Source organism: Xiphophorus hellerii, chromosome 6, assembly GCF_003331165.1.
Source record: "Xiphophorus hellerii strain 12219 chromosome 6, Xiphophorus_hellerii-4.1, whole genome shotgun sequence".
Classification (NCBI taxonomy): Eukaryota; Metazoa; Chordata; class Actinopteri; order Cyprinodontiformes; family Poeciliidae; genus Xiphophorus; species Xiphophorus hellerii.
In genome coordinates, this window is record NC_045677.1 from 14,817,418 (window position 1) to 14,840,521 (window position 23,104).

At 36.6% G+C, this 23,104-nt stretch overlaps 1 protein-coding gene across 5 annotated transcripts in view; it reads right to left on the minus strand.

Moving 5' to 3' along the window:
* tnr (tenascin R (restrictin, janusin)) overlaps positions 1–23,104 on the minus strand; it is a 173,802-nt gene that overhangs the window by 54,524 nt on the left and 96,174 nt on the right. For all 5 annotated transcript variants that reach the window (XM_032565810.1, XM_032565809.1, XM_032565808.1 and 2 more), the window contains 8 exons: positions 21,062–21,272; positions 20,828–20,928; positions 19,798–19,960; positions 18,681–19,157; positions 7,164–7,283; positions 6,891–7,034; positions 4,847–4,962; positions 421–571 (listed from right to left, as the gene is read on the minus strand). In XM_032565810.1, the coding sequence (XP_032421701.1) occupies positions 421–571; positions 4,847–4,962; positions 6,891–7,034; positions 7,164–7,283; positions 18,681–19,157; positions 19,798–19,960; positions 20,828–20,928; positions 21,062–21,272 (1,483 nt within the window). The remainder of the gene's footprint in view (positions 1–420; positions 572–4,846; positions 4,963–6,890; positions 7,035–7,163; positions 7,284–18,680; positions 19,158–19,797; positions 19,961–20,827; positions 20,929–21,061; positions 21,273–23,104) is intronic.

The window sequence follows — 23,104 nt, forward strand, 5'->3', positions numbered from 1 at the left end:
GCTGCCCTTACTTGTGTATGCGATGAACTATTTCATAGGATATACCTTAAATTTAACAGCAGGACACGTGAAAAAAAAAAGGAATGCTTAACAACAAATACTTTGCTTTCCTTCTAATTTATCCGAATGGTGAGGTAAATGTAATTATGATAGTACATACATTTAAGTTTTAACGACAATGGCTGACAGGTGCATATTTGAATGCATATGCCCAGATGTCACATTTCTTCTCTGCGGTAACACTCTGCAAGTGTTAGATACACGTCAAACTCTAAACCTTTTATTCATCCTTTTAATTGGGACGATATGTATGAAAAATGTCATGCTCTATGATGGTCAGCGTACAGCTCTTTGCAACTATCAGTGTAATAATCTATCATAAAACACTGCAATTTCCAGTTCATGCTTTAGCACACTTACAGGTTGTGAAGGTAGCAGTGACGGGCTGGCTTCGACCCTGCTCTCTGAGCGCCACCAGGTTGACTGTATATTCCTCCCCAGGCCTCAGACCACTCTGAATAAATGAGGTGATGGTGCTGGGCAGCTGGGCTGTCATGCCGCCATCATTGTCCTTTAAAATAATAGACAAAAGTGATGAGGTAAGTTAATAATATTTCAACAGTGACATTACATAAGATGAAGAAGTCTACATAAAAATAACTTCTTACAAACAATTTACACGACCTACATATATACATAAAAATGTACTACAGTCTATTTTTTTTTTTACCTCTAAACGTTTGGATGGTTTAGCACATTAAATTCCCAAACCATATTACCAAGCAAAAAACTATGTGCAACAGTGATTTTTTTTCCAGGTCGTGTTCTGCAGAGGCAGCAGACTATGCAATTCCAAAGTCCTGTCACTCATCAGTACAGAGGCCCCAGCTACATCCAGCTGTTCCCAAAGAGTCAATGTTGCAAATGCACTTCCTGCTGACAGATGTTTTACCTACTGCTGATCTGAGAACCCCAACCACCTGCACTTTGATAATTTTCATCACAGCAGAACATAAAGGATGTAGTAACTTTCTTTAAATACATTTCTAATCAGAAATCTAATCTAGGTTTATCAGCAACACATAATCAAACTGGAATGAATATATTTTAATCATATAATTAAAATACATTTTAATGTATTTTAATTATATCATTGTCCATATCACAGAGTGGAGGAGTGTGTGAATGTTTTGATATTATTTGATTTCTTTTTGTCTATTTACTCAAGTCCCTTCTCCACTGCCAAGTCTTACTGTAGCTAGTTAATGTCTGGTTTATTTTGGAGCATCTCCTTTGCAATCTGTTCCTCACTATTTTGGGCGTGAGTATGGGCAGGAACCTGGGCGGGCTGTGAGAGTACAGCAGCTCCGATGATTATGTTATTTGCTGCAACACTTTGCAAAGAGGAAACTTGAGGTTGTGGTTTTGATTAACTCAAATAAACCCAGATACAGTATTTCACCTTGTTTTACAAAAATTCATTGCTGGTCCAAACATAATGAAATAAAAATTAGTGACAACCATCCATCCATCCATTACAGTACACCCTTGTCCCTAATGGGGTCGGGAGGGAAAACTTGAGGGAGAAGAAACATTCAACTTATATGCACCACAAATCTGGAACAAACTTCCAGAAAACTGCAAAACATCTTAAAACTGAGTTTCTTTAACTCAAGGCTAAAACCTTTGTTTGGAGAAACACTAAGAAAATGTAAAATTTATCAACATACAGTACAGACCAAAAGTTTGGACACACTTTTCTAATTCAATGGGTTTTCTTTATTTTCATGACTATTTATAAGGCAATAAATCCCACTTATTAACCTGACAGGGCACACCTATGGAGTGAAAACCATTTCAGGTGACTACCTCTTGAAGCTCATCAAGAAAATGCAGAGTGTGTGCAAAGCAGTAATCACAGCAAAAGGTTGCTACTTTGAAGAAATTAGAATATAAGGGGTATTTTCAGTTGTTTTACACTTTTTTGTTTAGTGCATGTTTAGTCCACATGTGTTATTCATAGTTTTGATGCCTTCAGTGTGAATCTACAATGTCAATAGTCATAAAAATAAAGGAAACTCATTGAATTAAAAGGTGTGTCCAAAGTTTTGGTCTGTACTGTATTTGATGTGCATTGGTGATTTTGATGATGGCATTTGATAAAATGTAATGTTTAATACTTGTTTCACAATTGGTGACTGTATGATGTTTTTATGATGTAGAGCAGTGGTCCCCAACCTTTGTAGTCGCACAGACCGGTCAGCCCTTCGCTAAAGTACAGAACGAAACTTACACGTCCAAACAGTGACACTGGAGGGTTTCTGAAGGGACCGGGTGGGTGCGTGGGGGAGAAGTACCGCAGCACTCCGATGTTGTTTTGTTACTCATTCTGCTGCAAGTTGGCTCAATTTTGAAGCGCAAGACGTAACCGATAAAATCCGGTTTAGGATTTTCAAAAAAAAAGATCCGGAAGTAGTTCATTATTTCTTGCGCGGCCCGGTACCAATTGGTCCGCGGACCGGTACCAATTGGTACCGGTGGTTGGGGACCACTGATGTAGAGCACTTAGAACTGTGTTGATTCTGAAATATGCTGTATAAGCTTGACTTGACTTTAAATATAGTATGTTGTTTGAAAATGCAACAAGATAAATTATTTTCTACATATTATGTCTACAATTTGCAAACTGCATCCTGATCAAATGTTTAATTGCAGAAAATGTATGAAAAATCGATGGATGAAAGTTTGAGTAATTTTTCATTTCTTGTGAATACTTGGTCTGTGATGTCAAAACATAAGCTTCAAGTTGAAGCATGCCTTTATATGGAGAAAAACTAAGAAAAAGAGTCCAAGTGCTAAGTTCAATCCATCTAAATCCCACGCATATGTAATATTTTTCATGTAGAAAAGTTGCACCAAAAAGCGGTTAACATCACTTTTTTTTCCCCTTCACAGTAACTATTTTTTATTTTTTTGTTTTTAGTGCTGCTGGTTTGTGTATGTCACTACCAGGCAGCAAGAATATCTTGAAACCTATCAGGGGAGCAGTAGCGTGGATAAAAGAAGAACCCAGTGACTTTCACTGTGATTGTGAGACAGAGCCGTTGCTGTGGCGGAGCACTTAATGCTCTGAGTGCTCCTCATGTTTTAAATGTCACTTGGTATTGCTGTGAGCCAAATAATGGAGAAACCATCCACCCCCACTGTCTTCCTCCATCAAAAGGCTTCTGAAAGACTGAGGTTAAAGGCAAACTTTTTGTGCATGTACACATAAAAAATGTTTTATTTACACAGAAATAAAATCAGTAATCTTAACAAATTTAAAATGTTGTATATATTTTATGCAATTAAAGATGCAAAATAAACAAACTTTCCCTTTACATTTTACTTGAAAATGATCCAGTGTCAACAGATGCTTTAGCAAGAAATACATGGAATCATGTTATGTTTCATTTTTTATAAACCCAATACGCACAATTACAGAATAATAAACTAAAAACTATAATATACTTTTACAAAAGGAAATTTATAAAACTGACATTCTTACTGTTGGATGTTTTTACACACTGTACATGATCCTATCATTATACCTTAACTCCAACCTACAACGTGCACTGTTTATTTATGTTCTGTGCTCAAAAACTGCAACAAAATTGTTTTTAGTTTTCCTCACATGCACTGCAGTGTTGCTTTTCCTAACAATGGTGGTCTCAAAGCTCCCTCTTCTCTCCCCCGCGCCCTCTTCTCTATTTCCCCTTTCGAGAATTTTGTGTTACACAGGCCAAAGTATTAATGCCTACTTCTATTACGAGATTGTCAAAATTCACAATCCCCGCTGCTGGATTAAATCCACAGGGGGTGGGACTGCCAACCCTTAATATGATTTCCCCTGTGGTGGTAGAAAGAGACAGCGAGGAAAGATTGAGTGAAAGGAATGCACAGTAGAATGAAAAGGATGCAAGGTAGTTAGAGAGAAAAGAGTTACAGATATCAAGCAAAAAGTGATGCATGGAAGGTATAATAATTAAGAAATCTGGGAAATTGTTTGACAGGGGATGGACACCAACGAGGTATTGAACTATGGAAAAACAGAAAAGAGGAGAATGGCTAAAACCAGTGAAATGATACTTCTTTCTTTAATACAGTAAAAACAAGCAAAACAAACAAAAAAAATCCTCTTAGCATCAGATTTAGGGCTTGGTGCCAGACCATAACAGAGGATATCTCTCTTGAGAACACCTTAAAGAAGAAAACCAATTACTGTGAGAGGGGAGATTAGAATTTGGAGTCTATATAAGGTTACAGTACTTCTCGCATTTTAGCTCAAAACCTGTCCTTGATATGATTTCACAAAGAAAAGGGGGAAGGGAGTAAGCTTGTTTATCCATCTAACAGCCAATGACCTTAACACAAGCCAGTTGTTTAATTACATTCAAGCTTGATGTTGTGCAGGCACTTAAACTTAAAGCGATAATGAAAGTTCTGTGTAAATTTTGGCTAAACTGAACTTCTTTCCTCAAGAACATTGCAAAATGATGTGTAAAGAATCCCATGTGGAACCATTATACCTTGCTGCTTTCAGAATGTTCATCATTCAGGTTATCTGTACTATTTTATTCAGGGTGATGTGTTGACTTTTAGCTTTCATTGCAATAATTACAGTTCATATAAATCTGTAATCTATGTGGGTTTTTTTGTGATAAATGGCATAAACAGACTTGTAGAAGGCAGTCCTGTGTATGCATTGAATCATCCAAAGCGTCATCAAAACATTCTCAAACATGATTGCATATCACATTTTTTTTCTAAATATCATGCATCCCTAGTATGAAACATTGTGACCTACCTTGGGGATGAAGCTGATCTCCCATCCATCAAAGGAATAGTAAAACGGTTGCCATTGGACTTCCACTGATGTCTCTGTGATAAATTTGAAGACTAATCCATCTGGATTGGAGAGATCTGGATACATAAAAAAAGCATTTGTTTAGTAACACTCTGTTTCATTCTTGTGCTTTACTACATTTTAGATTGATTGATTATCAATAAGGCTAAGTTAAGTTTAGCTTTTCTTTATTCTTAAGGTGTAATTGTTTTTTGTCCATTCCAATCCAGAATCATGTCACTAAAATCAAAGTTTTCCATGGTCTGGATCCGAATACAGCTGGTACGTTTTGTAGTTGCAGACATGGTAACCAATGGCAAGTCAAGTACCATTCTCTAGTTATTCTAGCTTCACAAATTGCATTTTCTTTTGAATAGTTTAGATATATACACAAAATATTCCTTAGATAGGCGACTTTCCGCAGATAACTTGGAGTCACAATCCATAAAAAAATCAACAAACAGGTTAATCTGCAAATACTGAACCGCAAAAAGGTAGTGATCCACTGCATGTCTCCAGAAGCTTTAAACATCTGGAGTATAACATTTTAAAATAAATTTTATTGCAAAATAGTTCATATTTGGTCAAATTGGATGAAGTGCTTTTAGGTAGTCAATTGGATTTAGGTCCATACATGAACTACAATTTCTTGCACATTAAAATGCTAAAAAATCAAAATCAGTTAACTATTGGACTTGCTTGTTGTTTTGTACTCATCATCTTTGACTAATGTTCCTGTCCTTCAGAACGAAAGCACCATTGCAGTAGTAGGGTAGTGTTTCACAGTGATCTCCTTACCTAGACTTTCAGTTTAGGTTAAGTTTACAGTCATACTATACACTTTCAGACAATGAATTGATGAGTGTTCTGTGAGATGTTCAAATATTGTAATATTGTTTTAGAACATAACCTAACTTTTATAGTTTTCACAAAAAAAACTAATTTGGATTTTTATATTGAGTTTAAATTATACACAAAATGACTATTAAATGACTTGGTGGTTTCTGAAGGCAACTGGTTGAGCTTAATTTTACCCAAGGCTTTACTTGTAAAGGAGCTGAGTGCACACTACACATTTCAGAATTATAATGATCTCTTAAATATTTTGGAAGAATTTTTATTGGTTTGTCTTATGAAATACCTGTAAAACACATTAAATCTTGTGGTAGTTAATGTGACAAATTTTGAAAGTGTTCCAGGGCATAAATACTTTAAGATTCTATACTTCCTACACAATAATCTATGATCATTTTGTTGTATAAATACATAATCTGCACTATCAATTCAGTAAACAAAATATATAATCATTACTCACCAGCACACAGTATTTCTGGAAGATATTAAAATGCCTTGTTCACCAGCAGCTATGCTCTAAACATCTCGATGGATAATCAAATTCTCTGTTTTATAATGTTATTTCAAGAAGACAACCCAATATATCACATCCTCACTGAAAAATGGTTCCATCAAGTTTAATTATTCTAAATTGACTTTATTACTCAAAATTTTACCATAACTGAAATAAAATTCACTTATCTGTGAAATTGAGGATGATTTTAGCAGCCTTGATGGGACTAATGGAAATATGTTTGTGCAGCCACACATCAGCTGCAATAATGAATAGGCTATTACTTACTTAGGGGGTTGATAAGTCTGCGCTCTTAGTAGGCATGAAAACAACTGGCATGCCTCCCCAGCAGATCCGCTGGCTTGCCATTAACACCTGCCAGCGTGTGTGTGACACTGAGCAGTTTTTACAGGTTATATCACAGCCAGACAGCATAAACAAGCAGGTCGTGATCTTGAACAAATTGGAAGTATTTTCTTTTTTTTAAAGGGAGGTGTAAATGCATTTATATAACTGACATGAGAATGTCAGAATGTATTAATGGAAAACCTCTATAAAAAAGGAAAAGTACATTAGGTCTGGGACTAAACACTCCATCAACTGCCAGGTGATGTTTTTTTTGAAGAAGATATAAACAAAGTACAGAACGAAACTTACACGTCCAAACAGTGACACTGGAGGGAACGCTGATTGAGTTGTTGATGACAGCAAACACATTGATGTTGTACTCTATGCCTGCTTCAAGGCCTGTGATAATCCAAGATGTTGTGTTTCCTGGGAGCCTCATTTCTAGCTGCACACCTGACAGAAGCAAAAATATGACAAGGGGATGCACTTTTATCCCCTGTTGTTTTTGCAAGGCATTATGACACGACAGATGTTTGAAATGTTTTTTTTTTTTTCCTAGACTAAAGAGAGTTCTCTCCTTACCTCCAGGGCTGCTTGGGGTGTAGGTCACTAAGAAATCTGTCACCATAATGGACCCTTCCCACTCCAGCTCGATAGTACGATCTGTAACTCCACGTGCATTTAAATTCATGGCAGGTGCCACTATTGAAACAAACACACACAAAAAAACCAAAAATTATTATTGTGCTTTACCAAAGATTAAACCTTCAAACTATAAGAATCCATAAAGTTAAAAAAGTTTTAAAGACTGCAAGTGTAAGAAAAAAAACTTTTAATTTTGAACAAATCTGTTATCTTTGTAATTGAAAACAAAACCAGACTCAGTCACATCCTTGTTTTTTGAGTAAGTTAGTCTATGAAAAATAAATGTATGTCATAAGCAGGCCAATATGCGCATTACATTACTTTCTTTTTCACACTTTCACAATCTGCAAATTGTTTGCCAGAGGTTTAAAAAAATACCATCACATGCATGAGGCATGTTTAAAGCTATACCACAAATTCACACACTACTGCTCTCTGCACTATGGTCTCTGCATAAAAAGCAGAAGCCATATTGAATAAAAACACATCGTCAAAAAATAAGAAAAACAGACAATAAAGAATTTTGGGATTGAGTAATAAAAAAAACTAATAAGATAACTGCTGGCAACTGCAGGATTTTAACAATGTGGGTGTTAATTGCCTGCCTAATATTTTTTTATGATATTCTTATAAGTAGAAAATCTGGCCAGAGAACACTGGAAGTTGAAAAAGAGTTAAATGCCAGCTAAAAACTGTTCTAAGTGCTTGGATAAAAGAAAACTGGATGTTTCCTTCTTCTTAAAGGCATTCAGAACAAGTCAGAACAACCTTAATTGACCCATTAGTGTGACATTTTAAAAACCTGATATTCCCAACCAATATTCAAAAAGTCTAGGTCTCTTCTATTTAAGTGTTAAGATTATTATGTTCTGGATATATGAGAATCTTTTCTAACGTTTTAGCTTTCCTTCAAAATGAAACTCTGTGTTATTATAAGTCCATATTAGCTGATCCCACAGACTGAAGCTGAACGTTAGTTCAAAAGGAGACAACACCAAAACCCATTTGTACCATCTTAAAGAACTTCAGTGTCAACAATGCCATTGCAGTTAATGGATAGGTTATTTTATGAACTATTAAAATGCTTGCATTGAGTAGTCTTTAAGACATTTTTTTTCTTTTTTTTTTTGTCCACACATATGATTGGCGCACCATCAGTAAAGGGCCTGATAGAAATACGTAGTGATAATGACATATGTAAAGAACTACTTTTCCTTTTATTTCAGACAGTTACACTCAGTAGCATGTGTTTTACACAGTAAGATGATAGATAGATAGACAGACAGACAGACAGACAGACAGACAGACAGACAGACAGACAGACAGACAGACAGACAGATAGATAGATAGATAAAAAGAAAGAAAGAAACTTTATTCATCCCTTTGGGATTTATCCTCAGGGGAATTGTAGTTCAGTCTCCCACACTTCACTAATACATAAAATACTCAATATTTTTTTTACATTAACTTTTTTTTAACATTAACATTCTATAGTTCCTCAATTTTTATTGTACTCCTGTTAGCCCTCCTTCCAACCTCCAGTGAGGAGTTGAAGAGTTTCTTTGCATGAGGGACAAAGGAGTTCCTTAGTCTGTTGGTCCGGCACTTTAGAAGAAGCAGTCTCCCACTGATTCTGCTTTCCTGGCTGCTGATGACAGTGTGCAGAGGGTGGCTGGTGTTGTCCATAACAGCTTCAAGTTTCCGTAATGTTCTTCTCTCTGCCACTGCTGCCAGAGAGTCCAGCCTTGTGCCAACCACTGAGTCGGCCCTCCTGATTTGCTTCTCCAGCGTGGAAACGTCTGCGTTAGAGATGCTTCCACCCCAGCACACCACAGCATATAACAGGACGCTGGCAACAATAGACTGGTAAAATAACCCCAGTAGCTTTCCACAGATGTTAAAATATCTCAGCCTCCTCAGGTAGTAAATCTTGGTCGGAGCCTTCTTATAAAGCTGCTTGGTGTTGCTTGTCCAGTCCAGCTTGTTGTCCAGCCAAAGGTCAAGATATTTATAGGCAGTGAAGTCAGATCACTTTTTTCAGTAACAAGTAATCTATTTGCTATTTCAAATCCAGTAGTCAGATTATCGAAATCACTTTGCGTTACTATTTTCTTTTGTAATTTCATTTTATTTCCTCTACGTGTCTTGGGGAGTGATCGCCGTTTCTATGTGACAGTATCAGCAGCGACAGAAATGTAAACAATGGAGGATAGAGGGAGATGCGCATTTTGTTTCTGATAAAACAGGAACTATTTTGAGTTTCACTCTCCAAGTTAGATTATTATAAGCAGCTTTGGGCTTTTTTTATTTATTTTTTTCTAAAGTCGCTTGTAGATTTAATGAGTCGCGGGTTGCGGTTTTTGGCCTTGCAAATAAGCAGACATAAAACCCAGAATTTGTCTGATATCCAGTTAGTTTTTGTCAGGCTGTCCCTGTTTATCATTTCCCGGATGATCCGTCCCGCTGTGTCTTTGTTAATGTCAAGCTAATATATTACCTGTGAATGACGTCGAGCATTGCGTTGTGCTACAACAAACTGCAAACATCGAGACTAATATGAAGAGCGCAGTAAAACGTGAAAACAGCCACGAATGAACGAGTCCGTAAAGTTGTGCAACTAAACGCCATTATAATTATTGATATTAAGATAAGTGTCACAAATCTGTGCAGCGGGACATCTGAGTTGTGGAGCGGCAAACAATACTGGAACACACAAAAACACACACAAATTACAAAAGTTTTTTTTTGTACTGTTGTAACCATTACACAATCTCCCCTTCAGTTCAACCATATAAGTGGAGACACATTGTTGATATTACCATTGTAAAATAACTAGCAAGATTAAGGTTTGGCAAAGCTCAATGCAATTTTCACAGGTGGTGGAGCGTTGTTGTTAGCAGCTGCTGAAAGTACTGTAACTAAAAAGTTACTTTTAATGTAACTTAGTTACTGTCCAAATCAAGTAATCAGTAATCTAAATTACTTTTTCTAGGAGTAATCAGTAATCCGACTAAAGTTACTTTTTCAAAGTAACTATGCCATCACTGTTTTAGGTCTGCATGACCTCCACCTCCTCCCCTCCTATCAGAACTGGTCCTCTGTCCCTCCTGAAGTCAATGACCAGTTCCTTTGTCTTGGAAGCGTTGTATCTCACCATTTCCAATTTGCCTCTATTTACCATGTAAACAATCTTTTTTTTTCAGTAAAAATAATGAGCTAATTCAAACATCAAAACAGTGTAAAGGCGTTCATCTGTCTAACAGCAAAAGTAATGTTACTCAGAATCATTGAACACGATGTAATCTATTTAAGTATTCATTGAGTGTTTTCACATATAGACAGTTTTTCTCCCCTCTCAACTTGTTTCAGTATTAAAATAAGTGAACAATGAGTACATCTGACACTGACACTATGCTGAAATATTAAAACCACTCATAGATAAAATTCTTCTCCTTCCAGTCTAGTTTCTTTTGTCATAACAGCTGATGATGAGAAGAAAAGCAAGCTCATTTTTCTAAATGCACTTTTGTGTAATAGCCTTTTTGTACAGTACATATTATGATTGATCAGTCAAACCACTCTCAATACATCTGACTAGCAAACATAAATAAATAAATTGCTGTAAATGAGGGTTGTAAAGCTTTCAAACACATCAGATCCTGTAGCAAATAAGATTTGTGAATACAATAAATGTAAATGTTGTGTGCAATAATGGCTTAGCCCAAAGCAGGTCTCCACACTTTAAATTAGCACAAAAAAACATTAGCGATGCCTGATAAACACTCGGCTGCAGCAGCTCACTGGCTCAGTTTCAATCACTCATAACACAAAATGAAATCAAAGGCCACATTTGTTTGGCTACTCTCGACTTCTGCGCCAGATTCAGCACACATTCAGAAGCCCTCCAATAAAAGAGAGCATAAACATTGTCGTAATTAAAGGCACTTCACATTGCTTGCTAAATATCTTTCATTTCACCACTTTACTGATACTGAACATTCCCACAAGTAAAAGACCTTTGCACTTGTAGTGAGAGGCAAGATTTTCTAGCCATAAACCAGACCGACAGCTACGAATGTAAATGTGGAGGCATATGCAGGAGTGTTTACAGCTTCCCCTGCCACAATGAACAAAAGCGAGGCTGGGGAGACAAGTGAAGGACGTACACAGGAAGTCCTTCAGTGAACATGAACAGTTCAAGTCAGAGACACGCAGAGGACAGAGTAGAGTAGGAAAAGTGGATGGAGAGTGTGCGTGAGAGGAGTAAATAATTAATCCTGAAAGATGATCAAGTGAGCGATAAAAACAAGAAGCGTGAAGCAGACACAGGTAAGGGGCCAATGAGTGTAATGGTGTGATAAACAACCTTTCACCTCTGCAACACATGACACCATGCAATAAGGCCTCCTCTGGGAATTCTTGGGACATTTCAGAAGCTATTTCAACTGCTTTCCCACGTGCCTGACAGATGGGCACATGCTGTGCAGCAGCTTGTTTATTTTAAAGCAGTGTGGACAACTTCTCCAACATTTGCAGCAAGATTTATTTCAGCAGCCCAACTCAACTTGGTTGGGTACAGGAAGAAAATAAAATTCCAAGGGGAAGCAACAGAAGTCCAGAGGAAAGACGAACAGTGATGAAATAAGGTCAGCCTCCAGGCAAAGTGAGTCATTCACTCAAAAATAAAGACATAAATCAAGATGAAAGACAGGAGCAGAGTTCCTGTGAATGTAAAATTTGTCCTGAAGCTAAACTTTGTACATTTTCTATAAAGAGTAATGCAATATTCACGAACATCATTGAGCTTTTATTAATATTTGAATATGATACAGGTGCAAGAATGGTTACAACATACCAGCAAAGACAGTAAATAAATACACCACAAGCAGTGTAATGGGAAAACCACCAGAAACAGTTGATCAATTATATGTTATATAAAGGTGGAGTTACGCAATATTATGCCTTTTAATTTATTACAGTTCTTAATGTTTTACTTTAGTATAAAAAGAAATCGGCACCGTTTATCCAAATTGAGTCTTTTGTGATTAAATTCAAAAGAGCGATAGACTGAAGGTCATTTCAGCATCTTGTGATAACTCCTGAGTCTCATTAGGTGTAATCAGCAGAAAGAATGAACCTAACAACAAAGGTCACTCCATCATCAGAGGCTCCATTGTGTAATTAACTTCTATTACCTGATTGAGTTAAGACCTTTATGCAGTGGTCTGAGAAGGTTTTGCTCCCTTAAAGATTTCTTTTATTTTTGCATGTTTGTCAGACACAAGTGTTTCAAATTGTCAAATAAATTTCAATATCAGACAAACATAACCTGAGAAAGAAAGCTAGTGTCTTTCTATAGCTTTTTTCCACCTGAGAGAAGGAAATCATCATTTACATTTTTTTTAAACATTTTTATCTAATATTAATGTTAATTTGATGATCTGAAACACTAAAGTACAACAACTGTTTCAGAAAATATGGAAAATATTATATGCCACCCGCATATAAAAATAGGAAGTAGTTTAAAACATTTTTTTAACAGTAGCTGTTGTTACAATGATTAATGTTAATTTATTTATCTGATAAGTTTAAAATTAATCTACTCATAATTACAATATTGCAACTTAGAGAAACAATCTGTTGCTGCACTCACATTTATTTTTACTTTTAACAATCAGTACTGCATAAGTAAATGGAAAAATGAATGCATTGTAAAATGCACCGCTATCCAGTCCTTTTCAGCTTTTCCATGTGTGAGATAAAAATACAATAATTAATAAAATAAAAAGGGTTTTTATAAGTAGTGCTGTTGCTTAAAACCACTAATCCCTAGTTACAGCAACACCTTTATTGCATGAAACATTTAAAAAGACTTATTTTTTAGTTAAGCAGCACAAATGATGTTAACACAAGCAGAGGCAAAGGAGGAAAAGAAAATTGGGATAAGAATCAAGCCTGGAACTACAGCTATTCTTTTGACCATCATAATTTTGGCTCTTGTCCAGTCCTGAGAAAATGGAGTGGATGAGGTGAAACTTTCGCTACAGGAAAAAGAAATCAGCAGCTATTGTCCCCACCACTCTGCAGAGACTTGACCCTGTCACAACTCAATGGGCAGTAAGTCTTTCACGCCAACAAAATACAGGTAGGTGAAGCTAATGTCTTGATAGAATAAAATTCTGTATCAACATGAACATAAGGTTCTGATGATTAAGCATAATCACGCAGGCCTGTAAAATGACTTGTATTTTAACAAGTCAGAGGACTACAAAGCGCTTCACACTATATTCTCCCATTCACATTCACATGATGGTGGTAAGCTTTTGGATTGTCGCCACAAATGTTTTGGGGAAGTTTGACAGAAGCGAAGCTGGAGCCAGAGCTGATGGCAGCCCCCACCATCAGCGCTGGTGGTGGCTGCTGACCACCACCAGCAGCCAAGGTGAGTGAATCGTCTTTCTCAAGGACAGAGCGGGGACTGGAACCAGCAAGTCACAAATTACAGGACAAACTCCAACTTTCTGAGCCACCATCGCCATTCCAAGTATAGATAGTGCTTGGAGATCAATAACAGTATGACTTAGCAAAGGGTATTTTAACTAAATACTATTAAAACAGAGATTCAAATACAGGAATCAATACATGCATGTCAGTTTTGGTAGATTGCTACACAAAAACTATTAAATGTTTATCAAAATAGCAAGAACCTTTTAAGGGGATCATTTTGACAGAAGGTATAGTTTTAGTCTAAACCAAATACATTGAAGGTGTTATCACAATTAACATGTTTAGTCTGCTTAAAACAAATTCTGGTTCATTCCGACCTTGGTGCGTTTTTGTAGATGTGAACAGAACAATCACACTAAGACGGGGATCCCCATACCACCTCCTCGCACCAGTTTTGGGACAGTTGCAAACAAACTCTAGATCAGTTCGTATTGGGTGTGAATGCAATCTGATCCTGATGCAACACACCTACCATGTCAATGCACAAAGCTTGAGTCAAAAATCTATCTGTAACAAGGTTTGCATTGCATTGTGGGATACGGTAGAGTAAACATACACACTGCATGTGTTTATTAATTTGTTTACTAAACAAATTAATAAACACATGCAGTGTGTCTTCTTTGTAATCTCAGATGTGATTGTTGAACAGTAAACAGTAATAACAATGATTTTAAAGACCTCCACACAGTCGCTGGATCAAAATCCAGTAGAGCACCTTTGGGAAATTGTGGAACAGGAGATTTGCATCATGGACTTGCAGGCAAAATGTGGCTCCAACCCTATCAAGGTGAATCTAATAAAATGACTGGTGAATAATATGTTCTCAGATGGGTTGCCTGCATAAATGTCAGCTCATATGTAATTCTGCCTTCACACTCTGATTAAACCCCGAAAAAAATCTCTCTTCATTGATATGATATATTAATATTTTCATGTCTCGAAACATCTTAGATGATACTCTTACATTTTTGCTTGATTTAGAATGCTGCCATCTGCGAATACACAAATTAGCCCCGGCTCTCAGCTCATCCCCTTCCTGGCCCAGTAACATCCACATCTTTCCCTCTTCTCAGCCTCTCCTTACTGATTAAAGAGAACAGCAGGTTAAGCCTACAGTTTAGGAGCATAGAGAGACATATGCAGTTATACAAGAAGCAGATCCGGCAGAGAGGTTTGATGCTGCATGGCCTCCTTTACTGGCTCACATTTAATAAAATGTGGTTTAAAGACCAGATATCATAACATCCTACAGCAAAAAAAAAGTAAAAAAAAAAAATAATGACAGTGTAAAACATAAATAAATTGAAATAAGACTTTTTGGATGGGATCTCAACTAAAGGGTGAGCTTCATAACAAAATTATACAAAACATCTTTTACTGTTTGCCAAGTTTTGGGTTTTTTTTGTAATTTCCCGGTTTATCCTCCTCTATAGTTTATTTTTTATATAATCTAAATTAAATATATTTCATTCAGAGGGAGCCTTTCAAGTTTTTGTGTTTCCATTCTGGTCTCTACTGCTGAAACAAAGTACTAAAACAAATAAAAACACTCAGCCGTTTTTTGGCAATAAGTTCATGTTTAGTCAGTGTCATGAAAATGAGCTTTTTAAAAAAAAACTCAATTGACAGGCATTGCCCCTCACTTGCAACACCTATAGAGCCCAGCCCTTCACCTAGCAACCCGAGCGGAGCTCTGCCCACTTCGTTATTAGAAGACAAGCTAATAATGTCTCCTGGATTTACAGCTGTATGTGCTGTAGAATGCTTCTGGAAAAGACAAGTGTTTTGTTGTCAGCTGAAATGCACTAGTGTTCATATCCATTCTTCCAGTCTTGAAAAAGAGAGCTGTGTGGTTTAATTAAATTTTATGTTTCTATAAACGTTGTTTATGCGCATTTTGAAGTATCACGTTCAAGTTGATGAAAATGCCAAAACTTGAAATAATTTCCTCAGTTTTGCATAAACGTTTTTACGCTCTGTTGAAGTGGTTCTTGGCTTTTCCAAAAAAGGAGATACAGAGCTAAAGGAGAGATGGAAACACATTTCTAGAATAAGTTCTGACGTAGAGCTCTGATGAATAGTTTCATTTTTCAAATTCTGCACTCTGCAGTCTCCAATATTGCTAAAATACAGTCCGATTATACTTCTCTTTCACTTTTTGCTAATTTCTTTACTTTTTCAATTTACATTTCACTTAAATCTGGTTTCACATCCCTTTCCAAACATTGTCTTTGGATTGGAGAAGCTTCCCTTCCCCTCTTTGTTTCACAATATGCTATGATTCTAGTGACTCTTAGCATGAGATTTGCTGCATGACCTGTTAAAGTCTACTTACATGGATTCTTAGCTGAGTAGAACAGAAGCAGCTAAAGACATTGTTTTATTATTATTATTTCAACCAATAAAATGCTAGATTTTTAATCTGTGCCATGTACAGTATTAGTACAAGTGTGCTGATCCCATTAGTAAATAAATCAATAACTACTCTCTCAAGTCATTTCTCCCTCATGTTTACTCAAAATAATTAGATTGAGCACAACTCATTTTTTTCCCGGTGTTCATTTTCTTTATAGAGAAACACAAACAAGCAAGGCTTAATTTTTTAATAGGTATTTATAGGTGTGATGAGGGCTTATGATTTAAAAAATAAATAAATAAAACTATTACATGCCTGTATCCTTTTTTACAAGATGTCATTGAAAAACTGGGGAATGCCTTTTGCCTAGATACCCAGTGCCATTTTTCTCCAGAAGAATGGGTACACAAATTTTCACATAAAAATGTATGTGCAGTTTCTGACCCCATGACTAAAAATATCCAATTTAAATTCAACAGTCTCCATTATTTCAAATACTGAGAGAATATGGGCCACCATAATTGAAGAAAAAATGCCTGCCGTTTTTCTTCGGTTCCTGATAACATGAAACACTTAAGCCTGTCACCCTGTGCTCCTCTGGTTATTGAACTGCCACGTTTTGTATTCAACAAACTCACCCCTACAAGCAGTGGCTAATTACAAAAAAAAAAAAAAAAGCAATCCGTCCCTCTCACTTGGTATAGATATTAAATAAGGGGAAATGGAATGGATGAATCAGCCTTAGAAATACCATTTTCCCTTCCTGATTTTTTTATCGCTTGCTCCCCTATCTGTCCCCATCCATCATTTTGTTGACAGGTAACTCAAATGGCAGAGGAAGATGTGATATTTTGGCACTGAGGCCTGGCTTTGAACAAAGGCAAGCACAGCTCAGAAACTGTCTCAGCTGCAGTTAATGTGACAGTTGGCTCCCCAGATGAATGTGACTTTTGACAAATGAACATCGTTAGACCTTCTGCTGTCCAGCAAGTCATGCACCCCCACTACTTGCATTTGCAGCACAAAAAGGTTTATTTCACAGCCCTACATACAGTATATGCTAACAATGGTGGAGCTGAAGTCTGTAATCTTCCCACCTCAAGCTTGTGGAATCTGTTTATATCGTCAATAATATTGTGTTGTCTGCCTCATGTTTTCTGTTTGGCATACTTGTTTATTTTTTGTCTGTTTGTTTGTTTTTGTTAATCTGTTAAATTTTTCTTTCTTTCTACATAAAACACAAAACACAGTAGGTTTTTTTCTCTGTTTTTCTGAGAAATTAATTCAATAGATGTTAATGGAAATATTTTTTTTAAACTTGAGGCATGCTAAGATCTTCAAATCTCTTATCATAGTCACAAACAAGATTAAAGTTTAAGAAATAAAATTCTACCTACACTGTAAATTTAAATAATCAACAACAGAGCAAAGGCCAAAATCATTCATTCATCCAAAATAATTGAAACTGCTATTTTTCTAGTGCAACATGATCTGAATAGATTTTACTTTGTGCAGTACTAGTGAGGCTAAAGGTAAGAGCTAACTTAAAAGAGAAAAGCTGCATTATTCAGATATTTCTCTTCTTTTTGATGAGCTAAACACTGGAATATTGAGAAGACTGATAAATTCAAGACTAAAAAGCATGGCCCATGGGCTCAGATCTTTAAAAACAATTCTCGACTACTCTCCAAATCGATACACATGGTATCAATTCAAAACATTTTTTATGATAAATTAATCTCTTTAAATTGTGAGTCTTATCAATTTATTTTTCCTTTTTTCTTGGTCACCCACTCTTGTATGATATCTATTGGTTTTCTAGCCAATTATATTTAAAATGACAAATGATTAATTAAGCCACGTCAGTAAAGAAAGTTAGCTAAAACACCTGTAAGCTTCAGTCACTGACTTCACTTATAACAAAAGAAGTATTTTTATATTGCTTCTTTTGCCTTCTCGACAACTCCAAATGAAGAAAAACTGAACACTCATGGTAAAACCTGGTATATTTAGGCATATAAAGTCTTAATACTTTGCATATAACAAATTTTTAGAATTAGGGCTTGTACTGAAAAGGTTTGGGCACTCCAACAACCATTTAAGTGTTTTTTGTTTCTGTAAAGAAATGTTTGTCTTTTCAATATTTTTTACAAATAATCATCTGTAAAGCATTCAACAACAAATCTGACACTGATTTAATCAGAGAGCTGAGATTTTTCTCAGAAGCTTCAAATGATGATACTGAAAGGAATAACTGCAACAAAAAAACCATGGGTGATTCTGTTGCCTTTTGCGTCCACTTTCACATACACAGCTCTCAGGATTACAACAATGCCCTGTTATCACGGTGTCAGAAAATCACAGTCAAAACAATAAAATAAAATGTCAGAAACACAGATATCTTGTTTTCTGCAGCTCTTGTGTGGTGTAAGCTTGTGTGTTTTTTTAAAATAGTGTTTTTGTCCTCAAGCATTTAATCTTTCAGATCTTTATTAATGAAGAAGAACTCTTTTGAGGAAAGTTTTTGCTTCACATGGTTAAATCACATGTGCCAATAAACGTCTTAGGGTAAAAAAAAAATGTTAGCTTACCTGAGTTACAATCATCTCCAGCAAAGCCATCCTGGCAGATACAGAAACCCTCCTTGCAGACTCCCTTCTTGCTACAGTTGTTGGCGCAGTAGACCAATGAACAGTCTTCTCCCACATAGCCGGGGCGGCACTGGCATGTCCCATTGACACACATCCCCTGATCTGAGCAGTCGTTAAGACACCGTCCAACCATGCAGTCTTCGCCTGTGAAGGACTCCTCGCACATGCATTCCCCATCAATACACAGGCCTCTGCCTGAGCAGTCTGAGGGGCATCGTGGCTCTGAACAGTTGTCGCCTCCAAAGTCCCGATCACACACACACTCCCCTTCGATGCACACCCCCTGACCAGAGCAGTCATTTGGGCAACGAGGCTCTGAGCAGTTTTTGCCGCCCCAGCCTTCCTCGCAGATGCAGCCACACAGATCAAAGCTGAAGCTCCCATGGCTGCTGCAACCTGGGACAAAGTCCACACGACCTAAAACAAAAAGTGGACATGGTCTGCTTTACAAAATGGTTCCAGTTGATACCTTCTCCAACAAGAAAACATTACATGTTGAATAAAATGTGTTAAATTCATTCCAAAGTCAAAGGCTTTGTGTTTAATAAGACAATTGCAAACACAGACTAGAAAACAGCTGTCAGGAGATATAAATATACAGTTGCTTCAATTAGATTATTCCAGCAACCATCCTCCTCGGCTGCGTGTGTCATCCTCTTTCTGATTCTGATCATGACTGCTAGAGAAAATCATTTTCTCACCATGGAGATGGTGCGTTTTCAGAGAGTAGTTGAAATGGGTGATGGTGTCATTGGAGCAGATACTTTAACCATCATTTATTTTGTGGCTCTGTCCACGCTGGTCTTCTCATAACATGGTGGCAGAACTGCCAGAGATTTCTCTATACCCTTTCTCCACAGAGCAGGTAAAAAGAAAATGCCAATCAGAATCAATAATATCGTGTTGTCTGCCTCATGTTTTCTGCTTGGCATACTTGTTTATTTTTTGTTTGCCTGTTTTTGTTAATCTGTTCAATTTTTCTTTCTTTCTACATAAAGAACACAAAAAAATGTATCTTTATTTAAATGCGTTGTTGTCAGCAAACGACAGAACTCACCCATGGCAGAGCCTTCCCCACAGCATCCAGATCCACACTGAGCTCTGAGCATGGACACCTCTCTCTCCAGCATCTCCACTCTGGTGGCAAGTTGCTGGATTGTGGTTATTGCTGGACAACTGCATGCTGCTTTTGGTATGTTGATGCGGTGCGTAAACGTCACCTAAGCAAGGAGCAACAGTTCGGTTTGAATTTCACAGCATTCACAAGGCAATAAAATCATCTATTTCAAATGTTCTCTTGAGTTTGTTCATGTTTGAAGAATTGAGGTTTTAGACTTCTGGTTAAGTATAAGATTATGATCAGTATATCAGAAATTTTGGACCCTCTGATGCAGCTGCTGCTATTTCTTGAATCTTATCTTACCCATCAAACATGCATACATAAAGTCAAAGGCTTGTAAATGCTTTGCTTTCTTTGGTCAAATACTGATACTAGCACAATGTTTACTGCGAGTGAATTTTATATGCAACAGTCCACATACAGTTTTGCTATTTACAATTTATTTATTTATTTTTTTAGTTTTAGCTTACTGTAAGGTTTCTCCCCACCAGCAACACTCTCAGACAATGTGCAAAATATACATAAAGCAATGCAGACTAATCAAAAAATGCTATGCAGGTGCATTTTGTTAATTCGACTTAGGACAAGAAGAGGGGACAGGTCAGGAAGGAAAGTGGCAGAAGATATCTGTAACTTAAATGCAAGCTAAGGCAGAGTACTGATTGTTCAAACCGCCCAGGATCCAGACAATAGGCTGTTTTATTATTACAATTTTATAAAGATTGTTTATAAAATTATAACTGTTTATTACTGTTTATTATGTCAGTAATAAACATATTGTTTTTGTTGTGTAATAAGAGCAAACAGACATGAGAAATCCAAATAGACTCTCTGCACTGGACCCAATCGAACAGCAAAGGCTATAAAAATGATCGATTTAATTTGGGTAAAAACAACACTTGTGTCTAAATAATTTCATGTGAAATTACTGAAAGTAATAGTGCACAATAATGTTCAGAAAAGCCACCTGACTCTCTGCATCAAGCGTCTGCTCTGTGTATTCTGTTGGCCCGGATGGCTCCCCTGGACCCTCAACTGGAGGTCTGGATCCCAACTCAGCGTGAGAATCTATACAATTCAAAGAACATGTCTTAAAAGTTTTAAATAAAACATGATGCTGGACATGCTTCTAAAATGTCTAGACAATTTCTCTAAATTGAGTCTTCACAATATTCAGCTGATCAGGGGATGAGATGGTCACCTGGGGCCACAGATGCATCCAGGTCAACGGAGCACAGAGACTCCATTGGCACGTTAATGTTGTACACATGGTTAAAGACAAGAGGCTGCTCTCGTAGCGTCTGGTTGACTGAAGAAGCAGAGGGAAACTGATCCCCCTCTGGGATCTGCCTTCTCACTCTGGTGGTTCGAACCAGCTTGTTGTCTCCTGATGGAGCAGCATGTGCAGCACCCTGGAGCGAGAGACAACATGAAACAAAAAACATTACACGTTTTGTGGACTCAGGGGATTTAGGTATGTTCGCTCTTTTCTTGTCCTTCATATGACAGTGCATTTACAAAATGATGGAGTAACGACAAAGAAAAGAGCCCAGGGGTATAACAAACAAGGCGACAATAAAATGCAAAATCTGAAAAATGGTGTTTACTGGCTGTAACACTGACAAAACAATTTTCAAATAGAGAAACGTTAATCTCCAAAAAGCAGTGGTGACAGTTCTGCGTTTAAAAGCTAGGTTTTCTGACTGCAAAAGTAAACTGTAATTCATAAGAAGCAAGATCCCATCATATAGAAGTAATCATCTATATCTGCAAAAGTACCCTATTTAACCTTTCTATGTTGCAATTTAATTTAAGTTGCATTAAAAACTATTTAAACTCTGAAAAATGTGATGTTAATGTTCATTAAGGACACCTGGATCAACTCTTTGTATAACCATATTTTCAAGAAATTACAACTGAAAGTCTTTTGGGATATGTCTTCTTCACCAACTTCACCTACTTTCAAGAGACTGAGATTTTTGTTCAACCTATTTTTTGCAATTCAGCTCAGGCTGATGGATGAATAATATATATGAACAACAAATCTTAAATCTTACCATCAATTACAAATTAGATTAAAGTCTGGAATTAAATACTGTGATCTGAGATGGGGTTGCATGTTTTTGGTTGCAACTCTGCACTGTAAAAGAGAAGCGTCTCCAATTTAGGGTAAAATATTGACAGCTGTGGTCGAAAGATTTTTACTATAAAAGTCTAGCAACCATAGCTGCCAATATTTTACCCTAAATTAGAGTTGTTTGTTTTCTTTTTTTTTTTTTTTTACAGTGTGCCAGATGCTAAACCTCTGTCCTCAGCTTAACCCTGTTGATAATGTGTTCTGGTTGTACCTTATCAAAAACAAATTCCACATGTTTGATAGCAGAACTTTTATGATAAATGAAAAATGGCAAGAAGAATTGGTTCTCTCCATGACACTCTTACAAAAAGGCCATATTTCTGGACTGCATGACTAACAGGTCTGTCATCAGATTCTTCCACCTAAGCTGTGGATCTCAGCTGTTTCTGCAGAGTTATTATGGTCCCTTGGCAGCTTCTCACCTATCTGTTTAGGCCAGTATTAAAAGCTTGGACCCCCACTTGTCTATGAGAGCTCTTTCAGTGTCTCATGGAGGCTGGGAAGTGCCATATTGCAGAAAAAAATGACAACTGGGGCTTTAAACGCCTTAATTGGGCTGGCAACCATGTATTGATAGACCAGCAATACAATACAAAACTATACATATATATACAGTACAGACCAAAAGTTTGGACACACCTTTCTAATTCAATGGGTTTTCTTTATTTTCATGACTATTTATAAGGCAAGAAATCCCACTTATTAACCTGACAGGGCACACCTATGAAGTGAAAACCATTTCAGGTGACTACCTCTTGAAGCTCATCAAGAAAATGCAGAGTGTGTGCAAAACAGCAATCACAGCAAAAGGTTGTTACTTTGAAGAAACTAGAATATAAGGGGTATTTTCAGTTGTTTTACACTTTTTTGTTTAGTGCATATTTCCACATGTGTTATTCATAATTTTGATGCCTTCAGTGTGAATCTACAATGTCAATAGTCATGAAAATAAAGGAAACTCATTGAATTAAAAGGTGTATCCAAACCTTTGGTCTGTACTGTATATATACAGTATATACAGTATATACTGTATATATATATATATATATATATATATATATATATATATATATATATATATATATATATATATATATATATATATAT